The 21,295-nt window shown below is 36.3% G+C and overlaps 1 protein-coding gene across 2 annotated transcripts in view; it reads right to left on the reverse strand.

Moving 5' to 3' along the window:
• Positions 1-18,630, reverse strand: part of LOC132126905 (ubiquitin carboxyl-terminal hydrolase 10-like) — a 35,056-nt gene extending 16,426 nt beyond the window's left edge. For both annotated transcript variants that reach the window (XM_059538509.1, XM_059538499.1), the window contains exons 1-3: positions 18,371-18,630; positions 1,652-1,720; positions 1,002-1,047 (exon numbers count right to left, since the gene is read on the reverse strand). In XM_059538509.1, coding sequence (XP_059394492.1) covers positions 1,002-1,047; positions 1,652-1,720; positions 18,371-18,391 — 136 coding nt within the window. In that variant the 5' untranslated portion in view covers positions 18,392-18,630. The remainder of the gene's footprint in view (positions 1-1,001; positions 1,048-1,651; positions 1,721-18,370) is intronic.
• Between the last annotated feature and the right edge of the window lie 2,665 nt (positions 18,631-21,295).

Consider the following 21,295-nt stretch of genomic DNA (forward strand, 5'->3'; position numbering starts at 1 on the left):
ATAAATTTGCAATAGGCAATTATTTCATTTTATTGAAATATTTTAATGAAAGTAAAAAAAAATTACACCTTTTTGAATATTTAAATATATCTAAATATTCTTTTGGATGCAATATAGAAGTCACTTTAATTCTAATATTCGGTCCCTACATGAAGAGAGAGTCAGTGGTCCGCTGCGAGAGGAAAGTGACACTCCGACTGCGAAAAGTGGGTCTCCGGCTGCGTGAGGTAAGTGAGTCGTTCGCTGAGGAAAGGGAGTCGTTCGCTGCGTGAGGAAAGTGAGTCGTTCGCTGCGTGAGGAAAGTGAGTCGTTCGCTGCGTGAGGTAAGGGAGTCGTTCGCTGAGGAAAGGGAGTCGTTCGCTGCGTGAGGAAAGTGAATCGTTCGCTGAGGAAAGTGAGTCGTTTGCTGAGTGGCTTATAAATAAACAATCCCCCACGTGGGCTGCATTCTTGTGATTGGCTAAAACAAGGGAGATATCTGATTGGTTGAAGATCATTCCCTGTTTAAAAAAAGGCATTTGTGTGTCGAGCCAAGTCAGGGGAGTCTCAAAATTCACACACAAATGCAGTGAAGTTCACAGACCGCAAGCAGTTTGTAAATCAAGATATATGTGTGTGTGCATCAGAAATACATTTCTGAATCTTGTCCTGTGCATTTGTGAATCTTGAGTGCATTTGTAAATGTTGTTTGCATTTCTGAATTGTGTGTGTATTTCTGAATTTTGTGTGCATTTCTGAATTTTGTATGCATTTGTGAATCTTCTGTGCTTTTTAAAATCTTGTGTGTGCATTTGTAAATTTTGTGCGCATTTGTGTATCCTGTGTTTGTATTTATGAATCATGTGTGTGCATGTATGAATCCTGTGTGTGCATATGTGAATGTAGTGTGTGCATTTATCTTTATTGAGACTCTTTTGGCTCCATACTTGTAATCTATAACTCATATCTTTAATCCTAAATCAGTACATGTAGCAACATTTAAAGTGAGGCTTTGATCTTACCTGAGGAGTGGCTGACGCAGGAGACTTTATCATTGAAGGGGGGAAGCTGATAAGGAATTTACATGAGATCACTAAGTGAAATCAAGTCAATAAAATGTGTACATATACACAAACAAACCTTCATAACCTACAAATTTAAATACATATTATCTGAACTAAACAGGCCCAAATTTGTTTATAGCGTACTTCGGAGTGGAAGACTGGAGTTTAATTCACAGTCAAAATAGACGGAGAATGTAGTTTGCTAAATAATGACTTGCTTTTTTTTTTTGTACAAAAAGAGTGAAAAGGTAGATGGAGAGTACAGTGGCATAACATCGGCAATGTAACATGCAAAATAGAAATGTGTCTGTATTTGAACTCAAATGAACATACTTTGTGTAACAAATTGGATCAAGATTTAAAGTAAACTTACATGTACCATTTCCTACACTAGCTGTAATGTTACATTTTTATCTGGCACATTGAAAGCATAGAAATTCAGTTTCAGACGTTCCAACACTTATTTAAATTTACATGAAAGCTGGAATGAAACAAATTAAACACTGTAACTAGGGTAGAAAATGGCAAATACTATATTTTGAAAGTGAACTTTTTCCTTTAACATTTAATGTGCGTTTAGGATGTATTCACGCATGTGATTATTTTACCTCAACGTAAGAGCGGGGAGTCACAAAGAACTGATTGAACTCATCTGGGCTGAACTCCCCAAAGATGTACTGTGAACAAAAAAAATAATAATCAAACAGAAGCACAACATTAGGTGTCACTTAATGATTGTTAGGTATTTTAACTTCATGTCATTTGCAAACACAATCATTTACTAAAATTATGGCACAGCATAACACCAAGGTGGTATTTCTGGCATCAGTCAGCACCAAAATGAGTCCATTATTGAATTTAGCTCACTTATTAAAACACAATTAAAGCACTGTGTATGAGGGGACGTGAGGACATGGCAGCCATCATTACTGCATGATTGCAACATCAGGTTGGGTGAAAGTAAAGAGCAAGTTGGAAATTGATGAGTCATGCAGCATGGCAAAATGGCTCCCTTGTGTCCCTTGGCAGAGAGGGGCCCTTCAAGCACTCACTTTGGCCAATGTGTAACATTGTTTGAGCACAGACATTTAAACATTACTGAACATATTGTGAAGGTTTTAACATTGATAGATTTTTAGTGTGCTGACCTGCCACAAACGGCGATCTGACTTTACTACCTTAGACTTAACAGGTACTCCAGACTAATTAAAAGTGTGGTTTACAACAGAAGTCGACAGAGAAGTTTAATTGACATCAAAAGATGCATCAAATATGCGCCAATTCATTAACTGTGCTTTATGTACAATGCATGCACAATAGGAAGTAAAAAGCAGTAGCTTAGGCCATCCTTAAAAATATTCTTGTTTGCCGTAACCCGACCGACTATTTTTTTTTTGGATTTAGTCAGACCGACTTGCCGGTTGGAAATTTGCAGATCTTTTCCCATCCCTTCTCCCATCTAGTCTAAAAACAGTGACCGTGGCGACCGTCCAGGTTTTTTTTTTTTCTTTTTTTTTGAACAGGTGTCACAGAGCAACTGCAGCTTGGGCACCCTTTAGTTTTCTATTGAGCCAGGACACACACACGCATAACAGCAAATAATACTTCTGCACAATGTTTCTCTTTTTACAACAGAAATGTGAATTTAGCCGTTATTCAGTCTCATACAGTTTCGGGCTTGAATCGCCTAGGGCTGTCAAAGTAGCTGAAAAACTAAATTTGAATTTTTTACTTAAATATGATCAAAATTCGAATTGTATTTGAATTTAATATGCATAATTTCAGTTAGGGTGAAGAAAGCTTTTTGCTTCTCTTCTGAGGCCTAAAGATAGTGCATCGAGAAAAATATCACTGCAAGTTTATTCAAATACATGACTGTGAAAAAAACATAATATTTAAAATAATGTTTATGAACCAATTATTATTAATTAAGTTGCTTAAAGAACTATAAACAAAACAGCGTCATGTATGCATGCATTGTTAAATAAATAAAAATTGTTTCATTTAAAAACATGAGATGCAGTGGGATGGGGAACAAAACCCCAACATAAAGTCTCAAGATATTTTTAGAAAATTAAATTAAATACATTAATTTTACATGTCTTTCTAAACATGCGGCTCTCTTGTGCGAAACGCGAGTCCAACGGTGTTCCTCTAGAAAATGCGCGAAATATGCGTTCTGTGTGAGCGGCTTGGTTTCAGTTTTGATGTAAACAAGATCTTCTCCACATTGATGTTCTCTCTCTTTTTTTTTTTTTTTTTGTAGTGGCTTCAACTGGATGGGCTAACATAACCTTATAATGCAATGCCACATACATCGTGCGTCACTGATAAAGATCAAGTATACTTCGGCCGTCCGCACACTGTCTGGATTATGTCCTTTTCGCCATCCGTGTGCGGGCATTTTTTGAGACCGCGCAGATGGTGCGGATACAATGACGCGGTGAACAATGAGCGTGTTTAGCTCGTCCGCCTTTGAAAGTTGTGTAGACACGGCTGTGCGCGCAGCGATATGGAATGGAACACAGACTGTGAAGTACCGGGGCTCATAAGGCAGCTTCCTTAATGCACACCTAAAATTCGCCCTAGAAAATCGCCTATGCGATTTTTTGTTGTTGTTGAAATTTAATCGTAAACACAGCCATGTTGAAGCCTGCAGTAAATGTTTTGCATTATGGCAGTCCACTCTGCTTATTGTTTTTCGAAAATGTTGCACTCCTGTTTGTCATTGTGCACATAACTTCACGCCAATAAATCATCAGAAATATTGGTCTTTACATCTACGTAATCTTTACATTTCTCCTGCCTGTTGTCCATGGTTTTACCTATATTTGGTGTGTTTTACCGTATAAAACTTATTTAGACATGCAAAATCGATTTTACAATCGATTCAATGAACACTTGTCACTCAAATCAAACAGGATTTTTTTCACAAAAAAGTGACAACCCAAGAAAGCAAAGTAAAGGGTCTCTCATTTGTAGGTTGCATTGACACGTAGCGGTGGATGCAAGTGAAACAGTACCTCATTTTTTTTTCTTCTCACCTGAAATTCATGCAATAAACATGTTTTTGACAAAGATTTAAATTTGTTTGTGGTCTATATAGCCTGCATCAAAATTAGGTTTGCAATTATGCGGCCGAAGGCACGGGTTGAAGACCCAGTCAGTGAGGTCATGATATGCTAATTTGTTTAAATTCATACCTACGTCATCACAAAAATGTACTTTTTTTTTTTTTTACATTGAAATTTTTAAATTACTGTTACTGCAAACCAAAATATTTTTAAGGACGGCCTTAGCTTAGTTTTGTAACGTGAGCCCACAGTGTCAGATACAATATATGCTGTAGTTTTATAGTGAAAAAGGAGGCAACATGATTAATACAATGAAACATTTACTTACAAAACACAACATCTACCTCAAGCAATGAACTTTATTTACTAGGTCTCCCAGCTCGCGCAACACATTCATATCAAATGTTAATTTAGAGATAGAGTTACATGCACGAGACACTGCACGTCGTCGCAATTATAGAAGTACATTATTTGCATGTGCTTTAAAACCTTGCCGGTTAAACGTTTCTAGGGCTGCACGATAAATCGCATGCGATATTTAATGCGCATCTTGTCAGTAAACCTGGTTCTGTAATCAGCGGTAAACCTCTGCAAGTGCATGATTTCACAAGCAGCATTAACAGAGCCGTTGTTCACGGACAAGCTGCACCAAACAACGATAATATTTTGCGCATGTTTGGCGCAGCTTGTCAGTAATAAGTTGCACATTATATAATCGCGTGCAATTTTGCTATACCGTGGATATTGTTATATATTCATGAATTCAAATTTAGCATTTATATGTTGTAAAAATTGGTACGCTTTGCAAATTGTAACACAAATGACGATAAAGAGTGAAAGTTTTTATGAAACGCAGTACTACACAGACATTAGTAATCAAACTGAGCATCATAACAGACCAAATTAGGAGCGCAAATCGCCTACTCCAGTGGTCCCCAAACTGAAGGACAGTGTACAAAGTAAACCTCTGCAGGGTGAAAGAGTACAATGTAGGGATATGCCAGTATCCATTTTCATGTTGCGATTAATTGTTGATGCTTTTATCATGGTATACAGTATCACTGTATTGAAATTTAGTTTCCGAAAAGTACAGTATAACAGGTTTAATAACTTTCTTATAACAAAAATAACTGAACATTTAAATACAATAAAGCAATACAGAAAAATATATAAAAGTTCAGTTTTACACAGATTAAAGTGCAAAAGAACCATAAAGACCTATATGTACCCTTTTACAATAAGACCTCATTAGTTAACCTTAGTTAATGCATTAACATTCACAATGAGCTACATTTGCTACAAAAGTTATTAATCTTTGTTAAAAATAAAAATACAAGTCTTAGTACAGGTTAGCTCATTAAATAACACTGTTGCAACTTTAAATTTGAACAACGTGGTATTAAATATTGGAATACTTAAGATTAATGAATGTTCAGAAGAATTTTTCATTGGCAGTTTGTTAACTAATGAATTAAAGGGTTAGTTCACCCAGATAGCAAAATTATGTAATTAATAACTTACCTTCATGTTGTTCCAAACCCGTAAGACCTCCGTATATCTTTGGACCACAGTTTAAGATATTTTAGATTTAGTCCGAGAGCTCTCAGTCCTTCCATTGAAACTGTGTGTACGGTATACTGTCCATGTCCAGAAAGGCAAGAAAAACATCATCAAAGTAGTCCATGTGACATCAGAGGGTCAGTTGGAATTTTTTGAAGCATGTAAAAATACAATTTAGTCCAAAAATAGCATAAACGATGACTTTATTCAGCATTGTCTTCTCTTCCGTGTCTGTTGTGTGAGAGAGTTCAAAACAAAGCAGTCTGGATATCCGGTTCGCGAACGAATCATTCAGTTCACCAAATCGAACTGAGTCATTTTAAACGGTTCGCATCTCTTATACGCATTAATCCACAAATGACTTAAGCTGTTAACTTTTTTAATGTGGCTGACACTCCCTCTGAGTTCAAACAAACCAATATCCCGGAGTTATACATGCACTCAAACAGTACATTGACTGAACTGCTGTGAAGAGAGAACTGAAGATGAACTCCGAGACGAGCCAGATAACAAACAAAAGACCGACTCGTTCACGAGTCAAGAACCAGTTGCATCGGTTTTCGGATCACCAGTAGTTCTTTCGGACAGTTCGATTCAATAAACAGGTTGAAGGAAACGGTTCACCGTTTCTTTTGTGCTCGACGTAATGGCATCATTTGCGATGATTGCTCTTGATTCAAGCCTTCGGTTTACCCGCGCTCATAACACTAGCACAGAGTCAGTTAAGAATCAATCACCAAAAGAATCAGTTCGGTTCATGCGCTCTGTGTGTCGGTCTGTTTCACGCTGAATCACACATGCGCAGTATCATCAGCTCCTCGATTCTTCTTATCTGGCTCAGCTCGGTGTTCATCTTCAGTTCTCTCTTCACAGCAGTTCAGTCAGTGTACTGTTTGAGTAAATGATTTACTCCGGGATATTGGTTTGTTTGAACTCAGAGGGAGTGTCAGCCACATTAAAAAAGTTAACAGCTTAAGTCATTTGTGGATTAATGCGTATTAGAGATGCGAACCGTTTAAAACGACTCAGTTCGATTTGGTGAACTGAATGATTCGTTCACTAACCGGATATCCAGACTGCTTTGTTTTGAACTCTCTCACACAACAGACACGGAAGAGAAGACAATGCTGAATAAAGTCGTCGTTTTTGCTACTTTTGGACCAAAATGTATTTTCGATGCTTCAAAAAATTCCAACTGACCCTCTGATGTCACATGGACTACTTTGATGATGTTTTTCTTACCTTTCTGGACATGGACAGTAGACCGTACACACAGCTTCAATGGAGGGACTGAGAGCTCTCGGACTAAATCTAAAATATCTTAAACTGTGTTCCAAAGATAAACGGAGGTCTTACGGGTTTGAAACAACATGAGGGCAAGTTATTAATTACATAATTTTGCTATCTGGGTGAACTAACCCTTTAAATAATGGTAACTATTGAACCCCTGATGTAAAGTGTGAATGAACAATAAAAGAATCAAAACTCTTTCAAACAATATCTAGGGCATGTTGTAATCCAGATTAAGAGAGAGAAAAAAGTTAGAAAATAAATATTTAGACTTAAGACTTTAAGAATTTGGCGCTGTGATGAGCACCATAGCAAATACACAAATCTGATTGACTGTTTAAAAATATTTAATTATGTTTTAGAATATAGCGCAGCTGCTTTATTTATGGGGTTTCCAGGCTGCATTTTCTGCAGTTTTAGTCATCTGCTGTCAGAGAGTAAGTGTGCTTTCATTAAGCGCATCTCTCACACGTTCCCCCATGTGCTTCTCATGCATGCTTGTTTATATCAGCAGCACACGCATCTTTCAAGCAGCATACAGCGGATTTGTGCATTTTTACCAGTTGATGGGAATAGTATTCACGGTATTTAGAAGTGCCCATGCCCAATCGCATATTGAGCTGTGTTCAACCAAGTCTGTGCCTTTCTCACACAGAAAAAACCTCCTCGACACCAACCAGTCTGTTTTCAGAAGTGGACATTTAACAGAGACTGGGGCAAGAGCGGATTCCAAATATTCAATACTTATCTTGCTGTGTCTGTCTGCTGCTTTTGACACTGTTAACTACTAGATCCTCCGGTCAACCCTATTGGCAAAGGGCATCTAAGGAACCACAAACCATTGGTTTGAGTCTTACCTATCAGATTGATCCTTCAAAGTATCTTGGAGATGTGAGGAGTTCAAGTCACAACATCTAACTACTGGGGTTCCTCAGGGCTCAGTTCTTGGACCACTTCTCTTCTCGGTCTACATGGTATCAGTAGGTTCTGTCATTCATGGCTTTTCTCATCACTGCTATGCTGATGGCAAAGGCTTGTTATTTATTTTTCTTTTGGCTAAAGTAAAAAAATATATATAAATGTTAATCATTACCCTAAATTTCTTTAATTGGATGAATGAAAAAAAAACAGTGTATAATATAAACTAAGAATATAGACCGATATATCAATAGCTGCCTTTTTTTTCTCTCTCCCTAATATTTGCCCCCAAAAAACCCATACTTTCATATCACACATCTCTACGTCAACCTCTTACGCTGCTCAACTGAGCTCCGTTTATCAGGTTAATGTCAGCTCTGCTGCACAGGAGAGACAGGGTTCCCACTCTTTTTCAGAGATCATTTTCCAGGACTTTTCCAGGACATTTCAAATTTCATGATGATGGGAATAAAATATAAGGATCACATATTCACAGCCTAAAGTAATATATTCCTCTCTCCTCTCTTAAAAAAAACAATAAACGAACAGTATTTCACAATTGTATAAATAACGCAACAAATTTAATGTTTTAAAATAAATACAATTTAGAATAGAAAGAGGAAAGGTAAGATGCTTTAAAAATTAAAACTATTACCACCAGCAGATGGCAGCAAATAACAGTATTAATGAGTGAATCATTGGAGTCACTCTATCAAACGATTCATTCAAAACGCTTATTTAGGAATGAAGAAAATGACGGTCTTCATGAATGGGTCATGAATCGTTTCTCAAAGATTCATTCGGCGAAGAAACGTCACTGTAATGTTTGTTGCTAAGAGAAACGTCTGTTTGGAACTACTAGGTTGGTGAAACAGAGCAAACAGACAATAGTGCAATAGCAAACGTGCCTTTATATATACACGTTTATATAAGTACGATTATATACTACCGGCCTTCGCCTCATGTTCACAAGTCTGTGCTGCACTATGAACATGCAATTATCGCTGTGCATCGCGTCAGCATTTCATTTTCACTTCCTATATCGTTCATAAAACAGGTTTGGGAAATTTGGGTCTGACTTGTCATGGGGATGCAAGAAGTTCCAACGATTCTAAATAAAATAGACTTAACAAATCGATAACCTTTTCTCAGGCAAATGACGTCACTCATGCTGTAATTCGCCGTGCAGACCCCTTGCACATGCGTATGAAAATAATTACTTTACAATAATATTAACATGTAATTAAATATTACTTCCATACCAGTGAACATTTGCTGCAAACATTCGAGCACTTAATTTCTAGCACCTGAAAACCGGCAACACGAAACAGTGTCATACGTCACAGGGAGTTTAAACAGCGTGAGCTCACGTGTCAAAACTCAGCATCCCTGAACAGAGCGCTTTCTGTTACGTTAATTGTTTCAACCAGTTGTCGACCAATTCTTTAATGATCAAAAACATGTAAAAATAATAATTTTCCAGGACAGCAAGATTTTTTCCAGAACAACCTATGTTTTCTCTCATTTTCCATGTGTTTTCAGGACTGGAAAATTGGTCATTAATGTTCCAGGATTTCCAGGTTTTCCAGGACGCGTGGGAACCCTGGAGAGATGAGGACCTGCTATTTTTGGTTGCAAATGCACAGTTTGGAACCCTAAAAGGTATTGTAATAATGTAAATCATGTAAACAATTACGCGTCTTTCAAACCACCAAGCATGAGCATGTCCTAGTACACTCCCAAAAGAAAATCAAGACTTTGTAAAAGAGCATAATAGGACCCCGTTTAAATACACAACAGAATAAAAATAAAAATAAAAAAAAGCTACTTTAAGAATTTCTTTTTTTACTTTTTTCCTCCAAATCAAATAACTAGACATGCTAAAACAGAATTTGGTAACAATAAAAAATATGGGGAGAAAAAAAAAAAAATTTCATAGTCCCCTAAACATGTAATTTTTGTTAATCTTAATGAATTGATGTGAAATGTATACGTTTCATGATTTCAATACATGATTTTGATTAATAAAATTGACATTTAATATTAAACTATTTTAAACTATTAAAAAGGAGTCAAGAAAATAAAAAAAGGAAAAACTGAATTTAGAAAAAAAAATTAAACTGAATTTAGGAAAAAATTATTTCATAGGTCCTTACTCTTAAATTGAATTAAAACTGATAACTACAGCGACCATTACGGAACTATAAAATTATTTTTAAAGTTTACATCTCAGTAACTTCATGTTCATGACAGTATTAAGATGAACTAAATGTTTCAAAGATGAAAAACTCAACAGGCTCTGAAAGCGTGTACATAATACCCCTTTGCATTGACCACTAGCTGCATGAAAAGGGAACGCAAGAAAAAAAGAAATTGCAGTTCAAGCATGTAACCGTTTGCAAATCTCTGACCTACACTGCTGAAATGGCACCACAAGGGACAAACGGCAAGCCGTAATCTAGTGGCCTCTGGATGGCGAGTACCATCACAACAGAAAGAATGTCTCTGTGCCCCTTTTCAACAGGCGTGCCGCACGTACCACACTAAGCTCCTCATCGCTCTTCATTTGGACTGGGGATTACCACAAATTAACCATATGAATATTTTCAACATGCTCTGGTGATAACACACTCACACTTTCATGAATGCGAAAGAGCCATGGGTGATGCTCATAAGTGAGGAAGTGTTAAAGTCGCAATGAAACAAAAACTGCCCGTTCTTATTAGTTTATGGAATACTGCAGTGACTAGAAATGATTTATCCACACATACTTATGTGCACTCATAACTTTTAGGGATGGGTAACAATTTTTGAATATTCAATTAGTTGATTTAATTATAGAATTGAAGTCTATTGTTCAGCAGAATATACACAGCCTACTACTACTACTAAAATAAAACAAACATTATTTTTTTAAGGATTAATCACACAACATTTCTTACATGTTTGAATTTTAATAGTAAACCCCCTTTGTTTGGCAAAAAAAAGTTTGCTTAATTTTCAGTAATTAAAAGAAATGAAATTAATGTTTCATGCCTTGATTTGATAAAATGTTTTTATACAAACTGAATTTCTGAGGGGGGAAAAATCATTAGGCTTCTTTAAGAAACAAAACAAAAAAAAGTTGTTTTTTTGCATTCAAATAATTATACATGCTAAAAAAGAATTTGGTAACAATAAAAAAAAAATATGGTGATAAATTTCATAGGGCCCTAAACATGTCATTTTTGTTAAACTGATGTGAAAATCTATAAGTTTCATGATTTAATTAGACTTTATGATTAATACACTTCAATTTAATTAAAAAAATTAATGTTTAAATTTTAAAAAAAAGAAAAGAGAAAAATTAAAATGTAAATAAAGGAAAGACAAGAACTCCAAGGCACTCGAATTGTAGGGAAAAGTACAGAAAGTAAAGGAATTTGAAAAAAAAAAAAAAAGGAATTTAGGGAAAAACTGATTTCATAGAGCCCTATTAGAGTGTGGTAATTTCAACATTTACTATTATTACTACTACGGTTCAGTACTGTTTTTTTTTTTTTTTTTTTTTATAAAGCACTGTAGGGCTGTAGCTATCGAATATTTTAGTAATCGAGTATTCTACCAAAAATTCCATCGATTAATCGAGTAATCGGATAAAATGTGTTTTTGCTTAATTAAAGTGCAATATTAATTTTGCAAGAGACTCCTGGGCCTTGTGACGGTCACGGAGGGACCGCACGTTCAACATGGACGTTAATACGCACAAGCACACACCGAGACTGTTTGGTGATACAAGAGTTTATTGTAATTATTGATCCGAGAGTGAATGAAATACCTGTAAACTATGTGTATTGTTCCCGTGTAGCGTTTGTCCAGTGATTTTTAGAGTCCTGGTAAGAAACAATGGCAGGAATTATTGGTTCCGCTTAGGGTGGGAATCTACCATGTATTATTTGAGCGTGGGGGTTTCAGGGGCAACGTGGCCGAGTTGTTGCTGTTATTTCCTGTTTAATGTGAACGAATTAATAACATCAAAGTAGATTTATTAAGTAGAACATCATGCCAATACGTTTCTTTCAGACTGTATATTTAAGGGAACATGTGTAAAGTGTTTTCTGTAAAATTTGTCCCTCCACATGTGGTAATGGTGCTGGCCACTAATGTGAATGTCTTTGTAATGGAAGGTAGTCTGTGTTTGTTTCTGTAATGGAGAGTGTGGCCTGAGTGTTGCAGGTATTTTATTCAATCTCTGATCAATAATTACAATAAACTCTTGAATCACCAAACAGTCTCGGTGTGTGTTTGTGCATATTAACGTCCATGGTGAACGTGCGGTCCCTCCGTCACTGTCACAGGTCTCTTAAAATGAACAACTAAGTTTCCTTTTTTAGAAATTTTTATTTTTTATTTTTTAAATGCATAGAATGCAATGCATACATCAAAAATAAAAAATTAATTATTACCCATCGTTTCTCTGTCTGTACTTGTACGGTGAACAATGACAAGAAAGTTGACAGATGAATTAAGTGCATTTAAGTGCCATCCAGTTGGGTATTTAAATAAAGCATTTTCTGAGATGCACATAAAACATTAGACACATAAAACATTAATTTAATTTATCTTTTAATTATTGAAACTTAACTTTTTGGTAAACAAAGGGGATTTACTATTAAAAATAAAACATGGAAGAAATGTTGTGTGATTAAACCTTATTGTTAGATTTTTTTTTTTTTTTAGTGGTAGGCTATGTACATTCTGCTGAACAATAGTCTTTAACCAGACTTTTATTTTGACGGGTTGACGTACCTTTACAGTTCTGTGTATGTGATGTGACGCTAGTTTTACTCAAATCAAACGGTCAAATGCTCATGAAGTGACTGTCAGAGCAGTTCTGGAGATGTTGTTCATGTGTTCACGTCCTTATTTAGTGAGACCGCAGATGCTGAAATCACCGGAGCGTCACACGCCCTTCCGTGTGTGTTAATAAGGAAGACGCGCTTCTGCTCCATTCATTAACACAGACACGCAGAACATGCAGGATTCATATTTAAATAGACTGTTCCGGCTTAATATTTACAGATATTAGTCCATATCGTGATTTGATGTAAGTGCAATGACCTATTTTTTATTAATTCATTCAAAATTTGGCAAATTCTGTGCCATTCCGCATTCAACTGTAAATTCCATTTTTATGACTGGATTCCGCGATTCCCTTCACGTTTTCTGCATTGCGGAAATCATAGGGCCCTAGTTGTGGTATGCCAGCTCTATCTTGCAATGGACACATGCCACCACGTTCTCTTTATGTTTGCCCGCGCCCTCAAATCAAAACACTGCTGACTCCTTGCAGTATGTGATTTCAGACACAGCGCTTGTGTCTCCTTCCGCTTTGTGGTCGACGTAAACGCGTTGTGTCACATTAAAAGAATCATTGCGAAAGAAGCTGACGTGAGATTTAAAATAAATTAAAAGAGGCTTCGAGGCAGAGGAATTTGCCTCTATCATTTTTTGTAATCAAGTTACTCGAGGAATCGTTTCAGCCCTAAAGCACTGTATTAGTTTTTGTTCAGTATCGATTTTAAAAACTATCAGCCAGTGCAGCCCAACCTAGTATCGGTCGACCTCTAGCCTATATTCTGAATTAAACAGTTTATCATACAGATCGAAAGCATTAATCCCATGTCTCTCGGTTTATGGGTGTTTGTTTGTGTGTGCGTGCTTGCGGGGGAGGGCTGGGCGATATATAAATATGATTATCTCCCGATGGTCAAATTTTTTTTACGATATTCAAAATAAGAAGCCAGGTATGGTGACCCATACTCAGAATTCGTGCTCTGCATTTAACCCATCCGAAGTGCACACACACAGAGCAGTGAACACACACACACACACTCTGTGATCACACACCCGGAGCAGTGGGCAGCCATTTATGCTGCAGCGCCCGGGGAGCAGTTGGGGGTTTGATGCCTTGCTCAAGGGCACCAAGTCGTGGTATTGAGGGTGGAGAGAGCTATGTACATGCACTCCCCCCACCTACAATTCCTGCCGACCCGAGACTCGAACTCACAACCTTTCGATTGCGAGTCCGACTCTCTAACCATTAGGCCACGACTCTCTTCCCCCCCACGACTCTCCCCCCCCACGACTTCCCCCAACATGCAAACATATATATCTCGATATGTTTGCATTTGCATTTAAATACAAAAAAAATCTTGATATGTTTGCATTTGCATTTAAATACAAAAAAATATTTTCCTTTGCCCATTAAAAAAACAAACAAAAACAATTTAGATTAAAAAGCTATTTTTAAAGTTAAAGTAATGTTAAAGTTAAAAGAAATCTAGACCACTGATCACTTACTGCATGCAATTGACAATTTAAACTATGCAACTTGGATAAGTATTTTATCTAAAAAAAAATTTACAAGTATTTTTTTTTAGCTAAGAACACAAGTGCGGTTTTAAGAGAAGCTCTGTGGCATGAAACTATGTTCCTACTGACACTAAAACCCCTCTTAGATGGGGAACTAGTTGCTGAAGCACATAGCTATTTCTTATATATAAATGAATACCAAAGAATTTTGCACTCTATCTATCTATATTATGAAAACTGTTAAATATCACAGTGAAATTCCCTAATAGTAATTCCAAATATCAGCGGTCGATTAAGTGCATTTATTCAGTGATCAAAATTGCAAACAATACAGTCGAGATCTCATGACAGAACACAGACCAGCTGAATGACGCTTTCATTAGATCGCAAAACTCCAGCTTGTTAGTGTTTTCAGATCATCGTTGGCCGAGCTTCCCCAAAGTGGAGTGAGCACATGTGCAAGGTTGCCAGATTGCTTAAAATAAGCAAACAACTGAACAGAAAATGTATCCATGTAACAGTGAATCTCTGATTCAGGGATTTAAACTCGCGTTCTTTTGGGAAAGTATGCTTGAATTTGAAATATTCGATAGTCCCGATATTTTCAAATTTAACATCGTCATCAAAATTATTCCTATATTATCGCTAATATTTGATATATCGGCCAGCCCTAGGGAGGGTTGTGATTTTTAGATAATAATCAAATAATACCCAGCGATTTTCAAATATTATTTTTGCTTAGAATGCCTATCCCTAATAATTTTTAATCAAAAACATTTTTCCCACTTCACCTTGCCAACAACATCCCTTCTCTGATGACTTCTGCACCGGTTTGAGGCCAGGACAAAAATCCCACCATTCCAGCAACCCATCACTCACATGAGATCGTAGCAATAAGCAAACAATCCAATCAATACTGAATTGACAAATTCAAGACCAGGTCTACATTACTTGTTTGAGAAGCAGTTTCACTCAGATACACCGTACAATAGGGAATCAAAAGCGATCACAGCTTTAGTTCCATGCTGACTTTAACATGATAGGTTGCTTAATTCAAGTAGTTTTAAAATCTGTTTAAATGACCTCATCTTCCAGTACGTTAAACTGTTAAACCACATTTATGAAGATATAGAAAGAGCTGCTTTGAATGCGGTTTTATGTAAAATGTGTCATCCCCCTACAGATAAAGACAAACCAGACAAGTCACTGGATTTTCTGGTTTCAGACCTTCCCTTAAAAAGAATCGCATAACAAGTTCTCCCATAACCAGACACAACCATTGCCACATTCAAACGCTTTCAGATATGGCTATACTTTATTATGCTATGGCAAGACCTTTATATTGTTCAGGCCAGAAATTACTAACTCGACAAATCTGCATATCCCCAATGCTTCTTTAGAGCAACAAATCTCAATATGTTATACACACACACACACACACACACACACACACACATAAACAGCTACTAGCCATAAATCCTGTTGTACCATCATCCCACAAGCACAGGTCACTGAGCTTTTAAAGCAGATGTCATCATACTTGGAGAGTGCCCATCAGCTGCCTGCATATATTTTTATTTTATTTAATCTATAACAGGCTACAACTGAGGGATATCCTCTAAACTTGGCACTTCATAACCTGCCCAACCCTGAATTGCAGGACATCCAACTTCCATTTTCAGGGCGCTTCTTTTATTACAGGACTCATCTTCATCGAATTCATCTCACATATTCAATCCAACATTGCCCAATCCTTGTAAACATTGTTTTGCAAAGACTGTCACACACCATTAATAGACACATCGGCTCACAAAGATTTCCAATGGTTGAAAGTGTGACCAATGCCAAGTGAATCTAAGGGGTACAGAGCAACATGCATGTCAAGCATGCACTTAATTAAGTCGGAAACTATTGTTTACTCAATGTGGGATTCCAACAAGGCTGTGAATTTACTTTAAATCAGTTAACTCAACTTGTGTTTGACGTTTGTGTATGCAGTTGCAGCAGTTACAGTTAGTCAACTTAAACCAGTCTGACTAAAAATAAGCGGTGAATATTAGCGCTCAACCGATACAGCTTTATTTGAAGGCCAATGCCAATATTTTTTTTGACAGCAGGGTGGCTGCTGGCCTGTATATAGATGACCTAAAACACTTATTAAAAAATATTAAATGACTTATGCAAAAAAAATATATTCACATATTTACTAAATTATGATTTAAAAAATGAATTAAGACGAACTTAATATGCCTCATACTCAACTGAAACCTAATTTTGTCCTGATTATTTTGATCCAGAGAGTTTTTCCCCTGAAAATGCTAGTTCATGTTATCGAAATGGACTACAACTTACCAACTTTGCTCACAGGGTATGACAACTTTTTCGGATAATTTTTCAATTTTCTGAGAATCTTTTTAATCCCACTTTGTCTATAAAAAAATGACATGCAACACTGAAAAACAACACTTTTTAAATGAACACTGACAAATTATCCACTAAAGATAAAAAAATAAATAAATATTTATCATTCAAGATATGGTGATATAGCATAGGAAATTATCAAGCAATTATCAAACGGCTTGACATTTTTGACCAGGAACAACAAAATGGGCACACATTTTAATTCGGTAGTCCTATTATAGTATTTTTCACCAAAAAAAAAAAAATATTTGTCTTCGTACACTACGCGAAAAAAGACAGGGGTAACACTAATATTATATTATTTATGCAGGCTACAAACGCACACTTCAGAGGATCTAATCGTGGGATTAAATATTTATATTTCCAAAGACTACCTTAAATTATATTCATTTGTATGCTGAATGCTTACCATACATGGGTAAATACTGTCGTTTTTTATTACTGAGAATGGCAAACACTACAGTACTTTTTTCAGACACAGTTTACTTCAATAGTTCCGTTTAATAATACAAGAAAGAACTGGTACAAAGACAGTAAATTAATAAAGTGAATTATAGGATCCTCAGTGCATCGGACATTTTAAGTGCTGTCAAAAATAAGACTTAATATAGGTTTAAACATTGATCTTGACGATATATCGCCAAACACTCATATCTAAAGAGAAATTTGCTGTGAACATGGCAGGGAGAGTAAGTTAATGATAAACCTTACAATACTGTAAGAATTTAAGCTACGTTTAAAATTAAGCCAGGTGAAAAAAGCAACCCAAACATGGGAGAATTCAGAGAACAAACATTCTTCAGGTTTACATGAACACTGACAGGTAGCCTGGCTAACTAACATTTTAACAGGATCTTGTGCTTCGTGCATTTTAGATTGCTTGTTACAGCAGCCAAGCATCTTCCAGTGACCAGAAATACTCATAACTTCACATATTTATAAGAATCAGTCTTCATTTCAACCATATGGCAACCTAATACAGCGCAGAGCTACAAGCTATTTGACATTATGAAAGTGACAAACTTAAAGACAGCACACGATTTATATTGAATATGACAGGCCTGTTTACGACATCAAACAATTGGTTTAATCAGGACCTCAGGGAAAGCGTTATTGAGACGCTATCGTCCAGCACGCGGCTAACAGACAGAGCTACAACGATGTAGCATCTACAATGTGCCTCGTTTAAAGTTAACAGACTTCAAACCCGCTGTAAAGCTGCTAAATTACATTCTGGCAGTGACGAGCTGTCACTGAAGATGTGATGGATGTCATGTGCGCAATAAACAAGCGAAAAACTCAAACGAGAGAGTTTGAATGAGGTTGAAGACAGGAAGCGATACCGCCCCCAATCAACAGGCCCATTATACTACATAAGCCACACGATGCGACTCGATTTCAACTCGCTTAAACTAAAGACACTTTGTAGAAACACTTCATACCTTCTTACTGTACCCGGTGGAGGCGGTTGACACGGGATATCCGATAGAAACGTCGTCAGAAGCGCGGTAGGTTCAGGAACGCTCGTCTGCTAACGACCGTTATTATCGCGTGGTCAGGCCGCAGCAGCAGCGCGCGGGCCACACACACACACTCGCGCCCAAAACACACTCCGACAGAGAGTCACGTACAGCTCGAGACTAACCACACACACCGGGCGCCATTACGAGCTAAAGCGCAACACAGAAAGCGGCAGAAGTGTTTTCCTACCTGGCTGCTCTGCGAAGCCATGCTCCCGGTGAGATTTCTCCACAAACACAAGATGAATGTTGTCTGGGGGGGGAGGTGAGTTTGTAGTACTTGGTATTGATGTTACCAGTAAACGCCTACTGTGACATGGTTTCCATTTCGCTATGGTCTGTCATACAGTGGTTTTACTCTGGTTTAGTGCTACTACTCCAGCATATCACGCTGTTTCCCTCACCGTCGCCGCCATCTTTATCTCGCGCCTGTGTGCTACTCGAGCGCGCGCCCTGCGATATCGTGTGCGTGCGCGGAGGGCGGGCGGGCGCGCCAAAATGACGTGCAAATTCAAACTTGCATTGAGTTACTGTAAGCATTCTTTTTAGTCATCGTTACTTAACAATGTTATTACTCGACAGCCTTTTGTTAAAATTCTTTAATAGATAAGATTAACTGGAAAAAAGTGTGGCATTTTTTTAAAGAAGTTTAAGTAAAATAACTACATTTAAAATGTTTGCATACCCCACTAATGAGATTAGGCCTACATCAAAACTCGGTAATTTTCACTGGAATTGAGTGATTTATTATTTTTTTTTTTTAATGACACCTTTTTAAAAGAATTTTAGTCTGGCTTTTCAAAATCCTTTGCTACAAAATCTGATTTAGACACTGATTTAACTATATATCCTGTTATTTTTACTCATTGTAAACATAACATGGAATGTATAGTAAAAAGTATTTATTTTATCTGCAAAACACTATATTCATAAATGTACATTTTCTTCAACATTACCCAAATTACATAATTTTCAACGAGGCGACCTAATTACAACACTTAAAAACATTAACAACAACAAAGTATCAAATTTGTGAAAAAAGACCTTTTGTTTAACTTTTTTATTTGTTGTCTTCCTGTGTTATTACTTGTATTCATACTGTCATCCGATGTTGTATCTAATTGTTGCAGTTGTTTATACCTGCAATAAAAAATATCTTAACAAAATGAGAGAAATTATATTAAAGTTGATTCATAGATTTATTTTTAATCTACTGAGTTCTCTACAAACTTAAAAGCTATAGAACAATGGCTTTGCTAAAGGCCTATAAGCCACTTCAAATGCATATATAATGAACACATTGTAAAGCTGACACATGTTTAAAGTCCTAATGCCTTTAGTTTTTTTTCTTTTCTGCCAATGGGCATGCATTTCACTCAGTTTAACAATAAAAGTTAATCAAAGAATGGAGTTTGGATTGTAATCCTAAAACCTGCAAGACAATTTCGAGCAGTGGGTTCACTCACAAATTTCCTATGGGTTGTTTTTGATTTATGAATAAAATAAAATGACTTTATGTTTAAAGACTACAACTACCACAAGGATGTAAGCTTACTTCTATGAGGAACTGGAACTTTTTAGCAACATCTAATTTTAAATAACACAGCAGCTTTACTTACTGATGGTAATTTTTCCTTAAAGGGTTAGTTAACCCGAGAATGAAAATTCGTTCATCTTCTACTCACCCTCGAAGCATCCTAGGTGTATGTGATATAGTGATGGGAAGTTGGGTTAGTTTTACTGACTCGGACCTTTGAGTCTCGTTCAGCAAAATGAACATTAAGTGTGCGAGTCACTTTGTTAATTTTATCAAATATAATTAAAATCTCACGTGCTACTTTCCTAACATGTCTACTAGTAGCCTACTTCCACAAACGTTGATCACACTACAAACAATACAAAACTATAATGCTATAATAAACAGAAAAGATGAATCCATTGTTTACCTGGGTCTTCAGACTATGATAAGCTCACTTCACCTCTTATCTGACAAGTCTTCGGGTTTTAGTTAAACAATGCAGTCTGAGCTGGAAAGAGAATTGAGTCTTTAGGGTTTGAATCTTTTCTTTATCACGTGACAGACCCATTAGCTTTGACCATAGACCTGGCAACAAATCGGTGTATATTCTTTTTTGTCTTTATGATTTTAAGTGTACTGCCTCAATGTTTTAATGTTTGTATTGTTTAATGATAATAATATAAAAAGGCTTTATTATTATCATCATCAGTATCATCATTATTATAATTATTATTTACTCTCACGGTTCTCATACACCGCTGTTTTGGATTGAATTCTCTAATGTTATCCATCGCCATGTGCTCCAGGGTTTCTCTCTACTTTTTAACGATGTACTGTTTGGCTTCTTTAATATTCAAAAAGACAACATTTATGATTTTTATTCTTAAACTATTATTACTTCTTGCAAAATGTAATATTCACCACAGTAAATTCACTCATCAAAATCATTTATAGCCTATATAAAAAAAAGAACAGTATATCCAGATATAGTCAGCAGATGTGACAATTGGTGGCTAATCGTGTTTTCTTTTTCTTTTTTTTCTGTTCATTGAAACGAACTGTTTGATAGAACGCCTTCTCTTTATAACTCTTGAAAATTAAGTAAAATGATTGTTAATAGATCTGCCCCAAAAGTGCTTGACTCTCTGGTTCAAAATAATAGATTTTATAGTTCTGTTTATACCGTGTGATCTATGTTTTCACTCATCATACTGTACATTTTAGCACGTGTTCTTTCTTTTAGTAAATTACACAAGCTTAAGGACGACTAATCAAGTAGGTATAACATTTCTGCTGGAGAGTTTGTTACACACAAACGCGAAATGGTTCATATGTATTTAGAAACGTTGACGAACATTGTAGTTGTTGCTGAAAACAGGAATATAAGTAATGACATTTGAAAAGGCAGTAAAACAATAAGAAAAACTACAATAAAAAAAGTAAATAAAAAAATGCAATAAGGCCATTATTTGTCATACGATTGCTTAAACGAAGACTTTAAATGCGGAGAAAATTCTAACACTCTTCATAGCTTTCTTATTAGTAGAAACCAAAATCAAATTAAAATAATTCTCCACGTCTCCAAATCTCGAGCTG

The sequence above is a fragment of the Carassius carassius genome, chromosome 3, assembly GCF_963082965.1.
Source record: "Carassius carassius chromosome 3, fCarCar2.1, whole genome shotgun sequence".
NCBI lineage: Eukaryota > Metazoa > Chordata > Actinopteri > Cypriniformes > Cyprinidae > Carassius > Carassius carassius.